Source organism: Orcinus orca, chromosome 7 (genome assembly GCF_937001465.1).
Source record: "Orcinus orca chromosome 7, mOrcOrc1.1, whole genome shotgun sequence".
Classification (NCBI taxonomy): domain Eukaryota; kingdom Metazoa; phylum Chordata; class Mammalia; order Artiodactyla; family Delphinidae; genus Orcinus; species Orcinus orca.
In genome coordinates, this window is record NC_064565.1 from 26889289 (window position 1) to 26907949 (window position 18661).

The following is an 18661-nucleotide window of genomic DNA, read 5'->3' on the forward strand; positions in this document are numbered from 1 at the left end:
AAATCAATCAAAAAACATAAGCATACTTGATGGCTTCAAAGAAGAAAACCAAAATAAAAGCCCTGAAAAACTGTTCTCCATGTAATTCAAGAACAATTCCCAGAAATGATAGAAAAGTGTAAACTGGACATTAAAATAATATAGCCCATCCAGAAAGAGATATAGATGCATCAACACCAAGACATATTCCAGTACTGGATTGCCAAAATGGGTAGTGAAACCAAAAAAAATCATCATCTCTAAGAAGAAAATAAAAAACCCAGGCGGCCCTCAGCTTGTCTACAGTAAACAGTGGAGCAATGCCTACAACATCAACCAGAAAAGAAAGTGAGACTGAGGAATTTCTTACCCAGCCACTTCCTCATTTAGTATAAACTCTGTGTAAAGACGTTTTTAAAATGCAAGAAACTGGGGAATTGGTTTCCCATTAGTTTAGTCCTGAAAAAATTTGAGGAGATAACTTCAACCAAAGAACACTGTGCAGAAACAAAATGGACTGAAGGGAAGGCATGAAATCACTTAGTGGTTTAAATAATCTGCATACAGAAGAGAATGTAACAGTTACAGACAACAACAACATCGAAATTACATACCTAACAAGAGGTAAGAGGGGAAAAAGGTAAAGATCAGTTAAAGATGGTAAAGGGGAATTCCCTGGCGGTCCAGTGGTTAGGACTCCTCGCTTTCACTGTCGGGGATCGGGTTCAATCCCTTGTCAGGGAATTATGATCCCACAAGCCGCATGGCGTGGCCAAATTAAAAAAAAAAAGCATACAGTTGGTAAAGAAAATAATCTAAGTATATTGTAGAATAAATTATAAATATTTTTTAAAATACAAAGGTAACATCAGAAAAATAATTTAACCAATTAATATGATGTGCTGAGAAAGAAGGATAGAAAGAGAAAAAGGCAACATACCAACTATCACTACACATAACTGGGAATAAGAAAACACTGCCTAATAAAATGGAGATACAAGTATATTATACAAAGCTATAGTTATAAAGATTACCAGTGGATTCAAAGTCTATACCTTTCAAATTACTAAAAGCACATACTAAACAGAAGAAAACTTGGATCACATAGTAATATATTTGGTGGTTCACAAAGTGATTATATAGTAACATATTTTTAGGAAAAGAAACAGTAACAATTACTATGATGACGGAATTAAGACCAAACATAGCTCTAATGTCAACGAATGGAAGTAAGCTTAATAATACTTAAGAGAAAAGACAAACTGAATCACAAAGTGAAATCTGACTTTGAAATTTTAAAAAGCATCTAAAGGAAGTGTCTCAAAAATGTTGAAAATAGAAAGATGGTTAAAAGTACACTACAAAAAAAATATGGTGAGAAAGAAATAGTTGTTGGAATATTAATTATACAAGATTAAATTTAGAGTACAAAAGGAAAGTAATTTTATAATAAGGCTATTATATAATGAATGACACAGTGTATAATCCCAAATGAAGATTTAACAGTAAAATTCATGCTCCCAGTACTATGGTGGTTCAGTTATTCTAAAAGCCCTTTCCTTTGCAAATACCTAGAAATATGGAAATTAGATAAAATACTATATTTTAAAATGCAAAGCTGGCCTGAAGAAAAGTAAAAAAAATATTTACAATGACCAGAAACAAAAGAGAAAGTCAAACCCAGAGTAACAGGTGAGTAATAAAGCCATGGGTCACAATGAAGGTGTCTACAGACACCATCAACAAGGAACCTTAAGATTTAACAGCCAAGCAGAGCAATAGGAATAGGGTCTTAGATCTACACAAAATGAACAGTGGAAGTGAGGCTCCTAAACAAAACATGAGCCTAAGAAAGCTACAACATAAATGAAAGTGGAAAAGGGGTGACAATAGAAAGAGAGATATAAGCAAAAGGAAACCAGCAGGAAGTAGATTTATACATGTATGGTCAATTGCTGTGCCACAAGGGCACCAATGTAACTTATGGAAAAGAATATAGACTTTTCTACAAATGGTGCTGGAATAACTGGATATCGGTGTGAAAGAAAACTGAACCTAGAACTCTCTTCTCACCCCATATACAAAAATTAATTTGAGATAAATCATATATCAAAACACAAATGCTAAAACTATAAAACTTCCAGTACAAAACATAAGAGACCATATTTGTGATTGTGGGGTAAAAAAGACTTATTGGTGACAACATAAAAAGCATTACCATATAAGAACTGGATTAACTGGATTTTATCAAAATTCTAAAATTCTGTTGATCAAAGGATATTGTGAAGAAAAGTAAAAGGCAAGTTATAGACTGGGAGAAACTACCCGTAACACATGTATGTGGCATAGGTGTTTTATGCAGAGTATAAAAAAAACTCCTTCAAATCAGAGGTAAAAAGACAACAACTGGGAATTCCCTGGCAGTCCAATGGTTAGGACTCAGTGCTTTCACTGCCACAGCCCAGGTTCAATCTCTGGTCGGGGAACTAAGATCCCACAAGCCATGCAGAGAGGCCAAAAAAAAAAAAAGACAACAACTAAAACATGGGTAAAACATTAATATAAGATATAACTATCTCATATAGATAGACACCCAATAAGCACAGGGAAAGATGCCAACACCATTAGTCATTAGGAAAACACAAATTAAAATACAATGACCTACCACATGAAGATCCATTAATTTTGAATGGCTAAAATGATATAGGCTGAGACTTCAAGCACCGAGAACTCTCATATATTGCTGATGGGGTGGAAAAAAAGTTGGGCAGTTTTCTTACAAAGTTAAACAGATATACCTACCCTAAAATCTAGCAGGAGAAAGCATGTCCACAAAAGGACTTGTTCAAGAATGTTAATACCATCTTTATTCATAAGACTCCTAAATTAGAACCAACCCAAATGTCTGTCAGCAAGTGAATGAATAAAATAACTGTCCTACATTCAGAGATCAAAAAAATGTATATGAATCTCAAAAACATGTTGAACAAGAGAAGTCAGACACACATAAATTATATGATTTCCATTCATACCAAGTTCCAAAAAAGACAAACGTAAGCTATGGTAGAGTAAGGGATTATAACTCATTCAATATATAGGATTCCATGAGCGCATACTGAGGAGGGAAGGACAGATGGATGGGCAGAGAGAGAGAAAGAAAGAGATTGCTGGGCAGAGGAGGGCTCTTCCTTAAAGCAGGATGCCAGTCAATAAATCAACATTTTAACAACTACATGGCAAAAATTATTTTAAGCAAGAATCATCTATGGATGCAAATCCAAGAGGAAAAAATCAAATAAGGAGAAGCATATTTGCATGGTCTTAACATCTCATGTTAGTTGTTTGTTAAATAGGCAACAATTGAGTGAGGGAAAAATAGTAACTATATATATGGTAGAGAAACTACAACACTTTGACTAGCAATTAAAATTAATACCACCAGTGAGAGGCTGACAGATACAGTGTGCCTTCAAAAGCAATATCGTGACAAGGACAGGACCTTGATCTCACTTACGTACCAATCCAGAAAGGACTAATCTAAATCCTGTCATGAGAAAACATTAAAGAAATTGAGACACATTCTATAAAATAAACAGGTCTATATTCTTTAAAAAAAAAATACTAATGTCATGAAAGGCTGTGGAACTGTCCTACAATAAAGGATAGAAAGAGATATCACTAAATGCAAAAGCTGATCTGGGACTGGATCTTTGCGCTAAAAGAAAAAAAATGCTATAAGGATACTATTGGTACAATTGACAACAGATATGTAGATTAAAGAACTGCATAGAAGTTAAATTTCCTGAATTTGATTATGTACTGTGGCTATGTTAGAGAATATCTTTGTTCTTAAAAAATACACACAATGTTGAAATATTGTAGGTTAAAGGAGCATGATACATGTAACCTACCCTCAAGTGATTCAGAAAAAAAAAACCACTAACATGCGTGTGTATGTGTAGAGAGAGACAAAGAAAGGGACAGAGGGAGAGGGAGAGAGAATAAAAAATTAAAGGAACCCCAATGTTCATTGCAGCAGTGTTTACAATAGCCAAGATATGGAAGCAACCTAAATGTCCATCGACAGAGGAACAGATAAAGAAGATGTGGTACATATACACAATGGAATACTACTCAGACATTAATGCCATTTGCAGCAACATGGATGGATCTAGCGATTGTGATACTGAGTGAAGTAAGTCAGACAGAGAAAGAGAAATACAGTGTGGTATTACTTATATGCGGAACCTAAAAAGAAATGATACAAATGAATTTATTTACAAAACAGAAATAGAGTCACAAACTTAAGAACGAACTTTTGGTTGGGTGGGGGGGAAGGGTTAGAGAGTTTGGGACTGACATGTCCACACCGCTATATTTAAAATGGATAACCAACAAGGACCTACTGTATAGCACAGGGAACTCTGCTCAATATTATGTAACAACCTAAATGGGAAAAGAATCTGAAAAGGAATAGATACATGTATATGTATAACTGAATCACTTTGCTGTACACCTGAAACTATCACAACATTGTTAATCAACTATACTTCAATATAAAATAAAATGTTAAAAAAAGGTAAAGGAAAAGTGGCAAAATGTTTAAAATTAAACTAGATAAAAGGTATATGAAAGTTATTTCTATACTTTTCTTAATAACTTCTCTATAAGTTAAAATTATTTCAAAGTAAAAAGTTAAAAAATATTGAGAGGGACTTCCCTGGTGGTGCAGTGGTTAAGAATCCGCCTGCCAATGCAGGGGACACGGGTTCTAGCCCTGGTCCAGGAAGATCCCACATGCCGCGGAGCAACTAAGCCCATGTGCCACAACTACTGAGCCTGCGATCCACAATTACTGAGTCCGCATGCTACAACTACTGAAGCCCACGTGCCTAGAGCCCGTGCTCCGCAACAAGAGAAGCCACCGCAATGAGAAAATCCGTGCACTGCAAGGAAGAGTTGCCCCCACTCGCCGCAACTAGAGAAAGTCCGCAAGCAGCAACGAAGATCCAACGCAGCCAAAAATAAGTAAGTAAATTAAATAAATTCTTAAAAAAATTAAGAGAGCATCAAGTAACTAACACAAAACAATACATTCTGGTGACAGACATCAAATCAGTGGTTGCCTAATTCAAGGGGAAGGAGTTGACTAAAAAGAGGCCTATTCTGGGTGATGGAAGTATTCTGTATCTGACGTGTTTGAAAACACAGAAGTATACATATATCACAATTCACTGAACTGTACAGCTAAAATCTGTGCATTTTACTGAATTTAATTATATCTAAAATTTTTTTAAAGCCAATAAGGAAACTTAAGGTTTGGCATGGGGAGAAAATTAATGATCAAAATTCATAATCATAAGCCTACCTAAAAATGAATTTGATACTGCCTATGTGACCTGGAAAACCTTAAACCAAAGACTTAACTTTGTAAGTCCTTCCTAAAAGAATCTACTCACTATTTAGGTTTCTCAAAATTCCCAGAGATTAAGATTACCTAATTATTAAAACAAAATTTTTTTAATTAGCAAATACATTGGGAAATAAGCTATCATGAACAACAATAACAAAAGGTAAAATTAGCCTCCAAAACACTTCAGATATGTAAAATAAGTATATTCTAGATATTTACAGAAATAAGAGATGAAATTAAAAGTTGGCAAGAAACAAGATACCAACGTCATAACGAGGCAGATAGAAACTGGATATTCTAGGGCTTAAAAATACACTACGTGACATTAAGAACAGAAAATAAAATGTTCCTATTCTCCAATTTCAAGAAAGGAACGGAGTGACTGTTCTTTGACATTAGTCGGCTAATCTCTCATCTATACTCTGAAATTCAGCAAGTCATTAAACACTCCTGTTTTTTACAGTCTACAGACTTCCTCCCAAACCAGATACAATACTAACTCTTTGCTTTGCTTGGAGAGCCATGTCCAAGGAGCACAGTTCTCCCTTGCTTAGCAAGTAATAAATTCAACTTCTTTGTTTCAGACTTTTTCTTTTTTTTTGGCCATGCCACACGGCTTCCGGGATCTTAGTTCCCCAACCAGAGATTGAATCCCAGCCCCTAGCAGTGAAAGTGCAGAGTTCTTAACCAAGGAACCGCCAGGTAATTCCCTGTGTCAGACATATTGTGTGGGCTTTGGTTTAAGATATTTTGAGTGATGGTCTCTTCCTTAAGAGAATCCAATAGATTAACTTACAGCAAAAGATAGTATTAGTTAACAAGAATATGGATAAACAAAAATATCCAACTGAAGCAGAGAAATTTAAAATAAGAAAATACAAAAAGAGAAGATAAGAGATATATGGGACACTGAGAAAAGGTCTAACATAGGTATAACTGGAGGCAAGGAGTATTAAAAATGAGCAAAAATAACAGTTGAAGAGAAAACAACAGAGAATTATCCAGAACTAATGAATGATATCAGCCCACAGATTAAGAAGTATAAATGCAAAGAAAACCACACTTAGGCACATCATAGTAAAATTTTGGATAGCTGAACAAAGAGAAAACCTTAAAATCAGCAGGAGGCGGGGGGAAGACCATTTATAACAGCACCAAAAATATTAAATACCTAGGAATAAAGTTAATGATATATGTGAAAGAACTATACATTGAAAATTACAAAAAATTTACTGAAAAAGAAATAAGGGAAAGAATAATTGAGATGAAGTAACTGGAGGGCAATTAAAGAAATGGAAGAATAGGACTTCCCTGGTGGTGCAGTGTTTAAGAATCCACCTGCCAATGGAGGGGAAATGGGTTCGAGTCCTGGTCCGGGAAGATTCCACATGCCACACAGCAACGAAGTCTGTGTGCCACAACTACTGAGCCTGTGCTCTAGAGCCCGTGAGCCACAACTACTGAAGCCCGTGTGCCACAACTACTGAAGTCCGCATGCCTAGAGCCTGTGCTCCACAACAAGAGAAGCCACCGCAATAAGAAGCCCACGCATCGCAACGAAGAGTAGCCCCCACTCACCACAAGTAAAGAAAGCCCTCACACAGCAACGAAGACCCAACGCAGCCAATAAATAAATAAATTGTAATGGTTCAATTATATTCCATATACAATAGTAAATAAATAAATATAACCAATCAATCCACCATCACCTCTACCTTATAACATATACAAAAATCAATTCCAAGTTGATTGTAGAGAATTCCCTGGCGGACTGGCAGTTAGGAATCCACACTTTCACTGTCAAGGGCTCGGGTTCAATCCTTGGTCAAGGAACTAAGATCCCACAAACCAAAAGGCCAAACAAACAAGCAACAAAAAACCCAAGTAGGTTGTAGATCTAAATGTAAAAAAGAGACAAAACAGTTTTTAGAAGAAAACACAGGAAATTACCTTCACAACCTTGTAATAGACAAAGATTTCTTAAATAGGATGCAAAAAGTGTCAGCCATAAAAGACAATACCAATAAAGAATATTTAACAGGACATTAAATTTGAGAATGTCTGCTTATCAAAAGGCATAATTAAGAGAGTGAAAAGGCAAGCCATAGCCTGAGAAAAATCATTTGCAACACAGATACAAAAGACCCATCCAGAATATAAACCTGATAAGTCTCTACAAAATGATAAGAAAAAGGCAGGCAGATAACCCAGGAGAAAAATGGATAAGACATGAACAAGCACTTAACATAAGTGGATATCCAAACGGCTAATAAGCATAGGAAAAGGTGTTAAGCTTCATTTGTCATCAGAAAAATGTACATGAAAAGTCAATAGCTATCACTATATTCCTATAAGAATAACTAAAATGGCACTAAAGATAAGCAATATGAGGTACTGGTGAGGCTGTGGTACAAATGGAACTCTTATCCACTGTTGACACAAGTATAAATTGGTTAAATCACTTTGAAAAATGTTTGGCCAAGTTATGGGTTGAACTGTGTCCCCCAAAATTCATATGTTGAAGTCTTAGCTCCAGTCCCTCAGAAAGTGGGAAATAGGGTCATTACTGATGTAATCAGTAATTAAGTCATTAGGGTGGGCCCAAATCCAATATGACTGATGTCCTTATAAGAAGGGAAATTTCTGACACAAATAGAGGGAAGATGATGTGAAAAGACATTGGAAGAAGATACACATCTAAAAGCCAAGGAGAGAGACCTGGAACAGATCCTTCCCTCACAGTCCTGAGAAGGAATCAACTCTGCCAACACCTTGATTTTCGAATTCTAGCCTCAAGAACCGTGAAACAATAAATTTCAGTTGTTCAACCCACCCAGTTATGGTACTTCGTTATGACATCCCTGACAAACTAACAGAGGCAGCATCTACTTAGTGGAATATATGCATATTTATGACCAACAATTCCTCTTCTTGGTATATGCACAACAGAAATGTGTATATATGTTTACCAAAAGAATTGTCTAAGAATGTTCATAGCATTGTTATTTTTAAGAGCTCCAAACTAGAAACAACCCAAGTGCTCATCAACAGTACAATGAATAAATAAATTATGGTATATTTACACAATGGAATTTTATATAGCAATGAGAATGAACCAATTACAACTACATGCGACACTATGGAAGGATCTCACAATGATGTTGAATGAGAAAAGTCAGACATAAAAGAGTACATACGGGGCTTCCCTGGTGGCACAGTGGTTAAGGATCTGTCTGCCAATGCAGGGGACATGCGTTCAAGCCTGATCTGGGAAGGTCCCACATGCCACAGAGCAACTAAGCCCATGCGCCACAACTACTGAGCCCACGTGCCTAGAGCCCAAGCTCCACAACAAGAGAAGCCACTGCAATGAGAAGCCCCAAATACATAATACATACAACACAGCCAAAAATAATACATAATACATACAACATAATACATACAACGCAGCCAAAAATACATAAATTAAATAAATAAATTTTTAAAAAGAGTACATATGGATGATTACAATTAACATAGTTGAACATGTAAAAGTAATCTGTGGTGTGAGAAATCAGGATAGTGGTTACCTTTGGAAAGGAGGGACGCAGTAGTGATTGGGAGAAGGCAAAAGGAAGGTTTCTGGGATGCAGGTAACGTTCTATTTCTTGATTGTGGTGATGGCTATACGGTGAAAATTCTTCAAGTTATATGCTTATGATCTGCACACACTTCTCCATATGTTATTCATCATTAAAAAAAGTCCTTTAAAGCTGAATATGTGAGTTAACAGATTAAAAAGCTGAATCATAAACTATAAGAGAGATCTTAAGAACAGCCATAGGGACTTCCCTGGTGGTCCAATGGCTAAGACTCCAAGCTCCCAGTGCAGGGTACCCAGGTTCAATCCCTGGTCAGGGAACTAGATCCCACAGCCCTCAACTAAAGATCCCACATGCCACAACTAAAAAAAAAAAAGATGCCACATGCCACAACTAAAAGATGCCACACATGGCAACAAAGGTCCCGTGTGCCGCAACTAAGACCCAGCACAGCCAAATAAATAAATAAAATAAATAAATATTTATTGGGTTAGCCAAAAAGTTCGTGTGGGTTTTTCTGTAACATCTTGCAGAAAAACCCGAATGAACTTTTTGGTCAACCCCATTTAAAACAACAACAACAAAACAGCCATAATGTAGCCCAGATAGACATAGAAAATATGAGACATTAATGGAAGCATAGGATAAAGTGAAATGGACAAGTATAAGTCTAATTGGAGTAGCAGAAGAAGAAAATAAAGAGAATGGGTAAGAATCAATATTTGAAGAGTGAGAATTTCCCAGAATCAACATGGCACAAATCTCAGATTAAAAACATACAATAATCTCAAGGAGGATAAATAAAAAGAAAACCGGGCTTCCCTGGTGGCGCAGTGGTTGAGAGTCCGCCTGCCGATGCAGGGGACACGGGTTCGTTCCCCGGTCCAGGAAGATCCCACGTGCCACGGAGTGGCTGGGCCCGTGAGCCATGGCCGCTGAGCCTGCGCATCTGGAGCCTGTGCTCTGCAACGGAAGTGGCCACAACAGTGAGAGGCCAGCGTACCAAAAAAAAAAAAAAAAAAAGAAAACCATATAGAATAAATTATAGCAAAATTGCAGAACTCTAAAGACAAAAAGAATATCTTAAAATCAGATACAGATAAAAGATAGTTTACAAAGAAATGAAAATTAGACTGATTCTTTTTTTTTTTGAAAATTTTCAAACTCACATAAAAGTCAAAAAGAATAATACAATGAACACATTTATACCACTCAAGTGTTCACACTGTTAATATTTTGGCTGACCTCCTCAAAGTTTCTCTAAACATATACATGCCTTTCCCTTTTAGGAAAATGTAGAAAATAGGCTATAGATAGCAGGATTCTTTTTTTTTTTTTTTTTTTTTTGCGGTACACGGGCCTCTCACTGTTGTGGCCTCTCCCATTGCGGGACACAGGCTCCAGACGCGCAGGCTCAGTGGCCATGGCTCACAGGCCCAGCCACTCCACGGCATGTGGGATCTTCCCAGACCGGGGCACGAACCTGTGTCCCCTGCATCGGCAGGCGGACTCTCAACCACTGCGCTACCAGGGAAGCCCGATAGCAGGATTCTTCAGCCCCAAATTCTTTATCATGCATTTCCCAGGAACAAGAACATTCTTATACTCAACTATAACACCATTCCCACATCTAAGGTAATCAACATTAATTCAATAACAGCACTCTAATAGAGTCCAGATGAAGTTTTCCCAGTTAACCCAAAAGTGACCTTTAAAGCTTTTTTTTTTACTTATTCAGGATCTAATCAAGGTTTATGCATTACTTTCAGTTGTTCTAGCTCTTAGGTTGCTTCTCAATTTAGAACATTCCCACCACTTCCCTTGGTTCTCCATGACATTTAATCATTTGAAGAGATCAGGTCAGTTGTCCTGAAAAAATGTCCCACATGCTGAACTGGTTTGATTGTTTCCTCAGGATTATCAGGTCAAATATTTCTGGGAAGAACACCACGTAAGAATGTTATACACTGGGACTTGCCTGGTGGTGCAGTGGTTGAGAGTCCACCTGCCAATGCAGGGGACATGGGTTTGATCCCTGGTCCGGGAGGATCCCACTTGCCATGTAGCAGCTAGGCCCATGAGCCACAACTACTGAGCCTGTGCTTTACAGCCCTCGAACCACAACTACTGAGCCTGCATGCCATAAGTACTTAAGCCCACATGCCTAGAGCCCGTGCTCCACAACAAGAAAAGCCACCGCAATGAGAGGCATGCGCACTGCTCACTGCAACTAGAGAAAGCCCGTGTGCAGCAACGAAGACCCAACACAGCCAAAAATAAATAAATTAAATAAATAACTTAAAAAAAAAGAAAGTTACAGACCTCCTGTGTACCACATTATGCCGGTATCTGTACCATTATCGGAGATACCAACCTTGACCATTTTAAGTGTAATTTTTCTCTTTGTAATCAATAAGTCACCTGTAGGATAATATTTTGATACTCGGGAGCATACTTTTTTTTTTTTTTGCGGTACATGGTCCTCTCACTGTTGTGGCCTCTCCTGTTGTGGAGCACAGGCTCCGGACGCGCAGGCTCAGCGGCCATGGCTCACAGGCCCAGCCGCTCCGCAGCATGTGGGATCTTCCCGGACCGGGGAACGAACCCGTGTCCCCTGCATTGGCAGGCGGACTCTCAACCACTGCGCCACCAGGGAAGCCCGAGAGCACACTTTTTAATGGCACCTATGGAAGCCAGAAGACAGCAGAATACAGTGTTCAGGGTGCTAAGAAAAAAAAGGCTATTAAAGTAGAGCTGTATTGCCAACTGAAGTATCATTCAAGAATGAAGGCAAAATAAAATATATCCTGAAATTATTATTTCATGATCCAGTAAAAAAAAAAAAAAATTAACGGGGAAGACTACGTACACACAAAAAGATTTTTTTTTCACAAAGCTTTGTTTTTTTATTCACTTGCCAGGGATTTAGCATTTTAGCATGTCTTGAAAAAAGTACTTTACCTGCCGTCTCTTCTCAAGGCAAAAGTGATGCCATCTTTCTGGAAGGGAAGCAGCTTTGCTCTTAGTTTGTCAGGCAAAAAATCCAGCTGTTTATAAGATTCACTTGTCAAACAAGAAATCTGAGGTGTAAGAGACTTTTTTATGTCATGACTTCTGGGCATGATGATCCTAAAAACAAAAAAATCACAAGAGGGAGGGGTGGGGAAAAGAGATATTACTAAGTGTATTAGAGAATTAAACATAAATAATAATATGAAAGCACTTATCAATAGCCTTGACATACTAGATATAAATTGGTTAAATCATGTTCCCAGAATAAGCTATTAAGAAAATTCAAAGCACTGAGTCCAAAAGCAATTACTTAATGCACTAAGAACCAGCATACTCTACTTCATTTGTATTTCTAATTGAGCCATGATGTAGCCATACCCATTTTAAGCAATAAATGTATTATAAAAAGTTATAAATCAACTAGATTTTTACAAACTAAATAATTTTTAAAATAGGGATGAATTTGTTACAGAAAGATGAATCCTTTTATAATTAATCCTTTAATAGGTGTTCATTTTCATATTATACTAGATTTTCTAAGAATGAGGTTAAATTGCATTAAAAAATTTTTTTTAAGCACAAAGGCATCAACTCCAAATTTATAATTAGATTAACTTAATATTATTGAATGAGATTGATTTTTAAATATTAAAATGAATTCTTTAATCACTTGAATCCACAGTATAAACTCTGCCTGATTGACATATATACATGTATAAATGTATATACATATACATTTATATATGTATATACATATATAAATGTATATACATTTATATATATGTATAAAATAGATAACTAATAGGAACCTGCTGTATTAAAAAAAAGAAAATAAAATTCAAAAAGAAACAACTCTGCCTGATTAGCACTTTCCTCACCAGTGGCTTTCCACAGTTATAATTTTAATTTTCCACCACATAAAAATTTCATATATCAGTAAATTCTTAGAACGCTGTAAGAAGAAAAGTACTATTAAATCACTGAACTATAAAGCTTCTCTAATAATAACACTTCGTATTTAGATTGAACCATTCGTCTGTTTATATATAATCTCATTTTTAAAACAAACTTGCTTTAATTCTCAATTATTTGCAGACTTATAAAACTTTAGCCTCCCTCTCCCCCCAAAAAAGTAATAAACCTCTGTGTACAATGTTTAAGAATCTCAAGAATTCAACAAGTATTTATTAATAACAAATAAGTACTACACGCCACGATCTAGAGAACCAAGGATCACACCCCCACAGAACTAACATTCTTGAGGGGGAGATGAAAATAAACAAATAAATAAACAAGATTAATTACAGTATAGTACAAGTATTATGAAGAAACTTAAGAGGGTAATGGCCACTTTAGGCAGGATGACAAGGTAAGGCCACTCTTAGGTGATACTTGGTCTTGGTCTACAGTCTAAAGGATATGAAAGAACCAGTCAGGTTCAAAGTTGATAGAAGAGCACTCCAGGCAAACAGCATAAGTAAAAAGACCCTGAGTTGAGAAAAGGCTTAGTGTTTTCTAGAAACAGAGAAGAGGCCAATGTGGTTAGACCAACGAAGAGAATGATATGAGATGAAGTTACTGAGATAACCAAGAGTCAGATCATAGAAGTTCTTGATAAGGACTTTGGATTCCACTTTAAGAATGAAGGGAAGCCAAAGGAGAGGTGCTGTCAAATACACTATTAGGCAGATGTAGCTATTTAAATTTAACTAAATTAAAAATTCAGTTCCTCAGTTCCTCCATCAACCATGTTTCAAGTGCTCAATAGGCGCATATGGCTAGTGGCTCTCATACTGAACGGTGCACACATAGAACATAGAACATTTCGTTCTTCACTGAAAGTCGTACTGGATAGCAGTTACTGGAAAGTTTTAAGAAGGGGAGTGACACAATCTGACTTACATTTCAAAAACTACAAGAGGAGGACAAAGCTATCAATAGAAAGGCATGGGAAAATGTTCCTATAGGACTTTGCCAGTCCACAAAGCCCCCACCGCCTCAATGGCAACTGGATTTAAGAGATGATTTATGACTCACACTTGTCTGATAAGGTCCTCATAAGCACCAATGAGTCAGCATCCCTAGCACCTTCTCAATAGCAATAATAAAACTCTGAGTAAAGAACAGAGAATGGGGGGAATTCCCTGGCAGTCCAGTGATTAGGACTCTGTGCTTCCAATGCAGGGGGCACAGGTTTGATCCTTGGTCGGGGAACTAAGATCCTGCAAGCTGTGCAGTGTGGCCAAAAAATTTTTTAAAAGACAGAGAGAATAGAGAATGGTTCAGAAAGGGGAAAGCATGAAAGCAAGAAATCTATTATCATGCTGCAAAAGACATGGCAAAAATCATCTTTAGCAGTGGAACTGGATTTGGGAAATGTCTCAGAGGTAAAGCAAACAGAACTTGCTGATGGAGTACATGTGGAGAATAAGGGAAATGTGAAATCAAGATGTATTGATATATTTAGCATGATGGAGTTGTACAATTTACTGAGAGCTTAAAGGCTAACGAACAAATGGATGGGGAGAAAAAAAAATCAACAAATCCTTTAGCAATATATGTAGTTTGAGATGACTGTAAGATATGAAGTGGATATGCCAAATAGACTTGAAAAAACATGAGTCTGGAACTCTAGGTAGGGCACAAGAGTGAATACATATATTGGGAGACACCTTGAGATAGTAAACTTATATCATTTTTTGCAGCCACTCAACATCTGGGACCCCTGTTATGTTTAGAAATTTCCTTACATTACAAATATGAGTGGAAGTCAGATTATCACCTTCCGATAATAAAGCTGGAAATACCAGATTCTTGCTTTCCCAGCCTTCCTTATAGCTACTGATTTTGCTAATCAGATATACCCATTCCAGACTTCAATCTAGAAAGTCAAAATTCAGAGGAGTTGGGATTAAGTGAAATTTATCCTGTTAAGGGTAGTAGCATTAGAAAGAGCCATGTCAACTTTCCAGAAGCCCTTCAGAGTGAGTAGGATAAGGGATATCAAATTTTAGTGAGGAACACTGGCAAGAAGCTAAGAAAAATATACAAAAATGATTCTACTACCTATTATCTTTACTTTTTTTAAGTTGTAAAAAAATTTTAAAAATACTCCAAGAAAAAAAATATCTGCTATGTTGAGGTCACATTGCAACTTATATGATTTATTTTATGAGGACTGAATCAGATACTATATTAGTAAAAATAAACAATGAAACTAAAGCCATCTTAATAAAAAAATGTTTTAATAGCGTAACAAATAAGAGAAAAAATAATTATTTAAATATGAAGATGGAAGATGTCTAAAACAGAACAGAAATGTATAGAAAAAATTTCAATTAAACTAAAATTATGGTGTGACTGGCTCACTGATAATTCAAATAGGTGCTTGAATACATAAAGGACTTAAAAATATGTACTGGTACAATCTAATTAATAGAAAAGGAATGTTTTAGTTAATACTCAAAATAAAGACATTTGTAAAAAGCGCTTTCCCATTTATACTATCTTTCTAAAGTACAAAACTTATAATGAAAAATACGTATGTAGATCAGTCATACACGTTCATGTGCTGCAAAAGGTCAGCTGTAACCAACATTACATTAATAGTAGAAGACTCAGGCTTAATCTTCTTTCTAAATTATCAAGAAACTAACAGTTATAATAAATATCTTTCTAATCATGAAAACTGTAGAGGATTTAGGTTAGAAGTTCAGCAAAAAAGGTTTTATTCAATCTATACATACTAGTTTACTTTTAGTAAGGTTGGGGGGCATTAAGGTGGAACCAGCAATATATAACTTTTAATATCATGTTACTAAAATAATCAACACAATAACTATTGGCTAAGGAGATTTAGCGAAAGCAAATTTAGGAGAACTCATTTTCTAAGCAGTTATCCTGATAAGCAACACTTGACAAGAGAATAAAGAAAAGTTTTCTCAATCTTTTAAGATTTTAAGCTAAAGATGGCATTTGTGTAATCTACTGGGAACAAGGTAAATTCAATAGGAATTTACTATTGCATTCTTAAGTAAACAATGGAACTGTGTTGAGGAGAATCAAATATTGTTAAAATATACTACCAAGAAGTTTATTTTGGAAATAAGCAAATGGCTGGTGAGGGAAATTATGTACTTTGAGGAGATAATTCTGTTATTGTTTTTTTTTGTGTGGTACCCAGCCTCTCACTGTTGTGGCCTCTCCCGCTGCGGAGCACAGGCTCTGGACGCGCAGGCTCAGCGGCCATGGCTCACGGGCCCAGCTGCTCCGCAGCATGTGGGATCTTCCCGGACTGGGGCACGAACCCGTGTCCCCTGCATTGGCAGGCGGACTCTCAACCACTGAGCCACTAGGGAAGCCCTATATAACATTCTTGAAATGACAAAATTGTAGAAAAGATTAGTAGTTGCCAGGGGTTAAGGTAGGGAAGGAGAGAAGAGGTTGTGACTCTAAAAAGGCAACATGAGGGATCCCTGTGGGATGGAAATTTTCTCTATCTTGATGGTGTCAATATTCTGCTGGTGATATTGTGTTATAGTTTTACAAGACATTACCATTGGGGGAAACTAGGTGAAGGGTACCCAGGATTGTACCTGCATTATTTCTTTGCATTATTTCTCACAACAGCATATGAATATACAATGATCTCAAAATTAAAACTTTAATCTTAAAAAATGGAAAAAGCAACACACTGGCTTAACCCATACCAATGAATCTAAAAGTTTTGGAAAATGAGGACCAAAGAGATAAAACTCCAAGAAGATCATGCAGCTAGTGGCAGAGGTAAGACATCTAACTGGGTCTTTGCTCCCTTTTTAACACAAGAATGCTCCATCTCTGCTTCAGGACTAAATCCCAGTGAAAATATCTATTTTAAATAGTCAGAGGACTTCCCTGATGGTGCAGGGGTTGGAAATACGCCTGCCAATGCAGGGGACACAGGTTCAAGCCCTGATCCGGAAGATCCCACATGCCACAGAGCAACTAAGCCCGAGCACCACAACTACTGAGCCTGCGCTCTAGAAGTCTGCAAGCCACACCTACTGAAGCCTGGGCGCCACAATTATGGAAGCCCACACACCTAGAGCCTGGGCTCTGCAACAAGAGTAGCCACTGCAATGAGAAGCCCGCACACCGCAACCAAGAGTAGCCCCCAATTGCCACAAGTAGAGAATGCCCACGCACAGCAACGAACACCCAACACAGCCAAATATAAATTTTAAAAAATTGTTTTAAAAAGTCAGAATATTTGCCCTGTAAAGAATTACACTTAAAAAATAACCATTTAATGAATTTCATTCTTTCATGTATTCAACAAAAATATATTTGAGTGTTTACATGATACAGACATTGCACTAGGCTCTGGATATATAATAACATAGAACACAGATGCAATTTTGAAGAAATACTATAGAAAATGTATTGATACTAGGTGTTGAGGGAACATATAAGAGGAACTCAGTTTTCAAATTTGGGGGTTTGGAAGGTTTCTTAACATACAAATGCCCTGAATTGGAAGTAAAAGGAAGACAGCAGGAAGGAATTCTCAGTCTTCATCTTACTGGACCTACCAGGAAATCATTCCCTCCTCATTAAATGACTTTTTTTTCACTTAGATTCTAGAACACCGCGTCCTCATGGATTTTATCCTACATCATTCCTCCTCAGTCTAAACTTTCCCTGGTTCTTCCTCATCTCCCTGTCCTCTTAGAGTGTACCAGGGCTCAGGTTTTAGTATCCTCTGATCTGTCCTTTAGAGATCTCATTAGTTTCATGGCTTTTAAATACTACCTCTATGCCAATGACTCCCACATTTATATATGGAGATCACACCTCTCCTGAACTTCAGATTTGTTCCTATATTTAAACAGACATACCTACCTAGCAGTCTAATGGGCCTCTCAAACTTAATATGACCAAAATGAACTCCAGATCTTTCTCTCAAACTATATTCCATCCAGGGCCTTCCCCCTCCTATCCTTCCAGTGGCTCACACCAACTCCTTGACTTCACTGTTTGTCTTATGCTGCACATCTAATCCATCAGCATCTCCTGTTGGCTCTACCTTCAAAATAAACCCAGAATCCCACCATTCCCTACCACCTCCACCTCTACCTCCTAGTTAAAAAAGTAAGTCTGATCATATCACTTCTCAGAAGTCCTCAGTGGCTCCTGATTATACTGGGGAAAAGCTCTATGAATGGTTTATAAGCCCTTCTACAATCTGCCAATCACCTATTACCCTATTCCTATTACCTCTCTACCTCACTTTTTCCTTTCTGTCAAACTCCATACTAGCTGGTCCATCTACCTAAACCACTCTCCCTGCTCCTGCACTGCCCCCATATCTGCATGGCTACTTCCCTTTCTTCCTTCTAGTCTTTCCTGAAATATCAATTTCTCAATGAACACTTAACTTGACCACCTTATTTAAAATTGCAACTCTCGTGCTTGCTTGGGCAGCACATACACTAACATTAGAACAATACAGAGGACATTAGCATGGCCCCTGCACAAGCATGACACACAAATTCATAAAGTGTTACATATTTTTGAGAGAAAATTTTAAAGTAAATGTGGCAAAATATTAACAACATTTGATTCTGGGTTGACGACATATGGGAGTCCTTTGCACAATTCTTGGGACCTTCTAATAAGTCTTAAGTTGTTTGAG

At 37.0% G+C, this 18661-nt stretch overlaps 1 protein-coding gene and 1 non-coding gene across 8 annotated transcripts in view; one reads left to right on the forward strand and one right to left on the reverse strand.

The window, feature by feature from the left end:
- ZRANB3 (zinc finger RANBP2-type containing 3) overlaps positions 1–18661 on the reverse strand; it is a 264853-nt gene that overhangs the window by 224768 nt on the left and 21424 nt on the right. For 6 of the 7 annotated variants that reach the window (XM_049712663.1, XM_033420297.2, XM_049712662.1 and 3 more), the window contains exon 2: positions 11935–12102. In XM_049712663.1, coding sequence (XP_049568620.1) covers positions 11935–12095 — 161 coding nt within the window. In that variant the 5' untranslated portion in view covers positions 12096–12102. Of the gene's footprint in view, positions 1–11934; positions 12103–18661 lie in introns of those variants that run through there. The other variant, XM_033420299.2, reaches the window with a different exon arrangement.
- On the forward strand, positions 18435–18541 carry LOC117199786 (U6 spliceosomal RNA). The gene has a single exon (XR_004481125.1). It is a non-coding gene; the product is annotated as a U6 spliceosomal RNA (small nuclear RNA).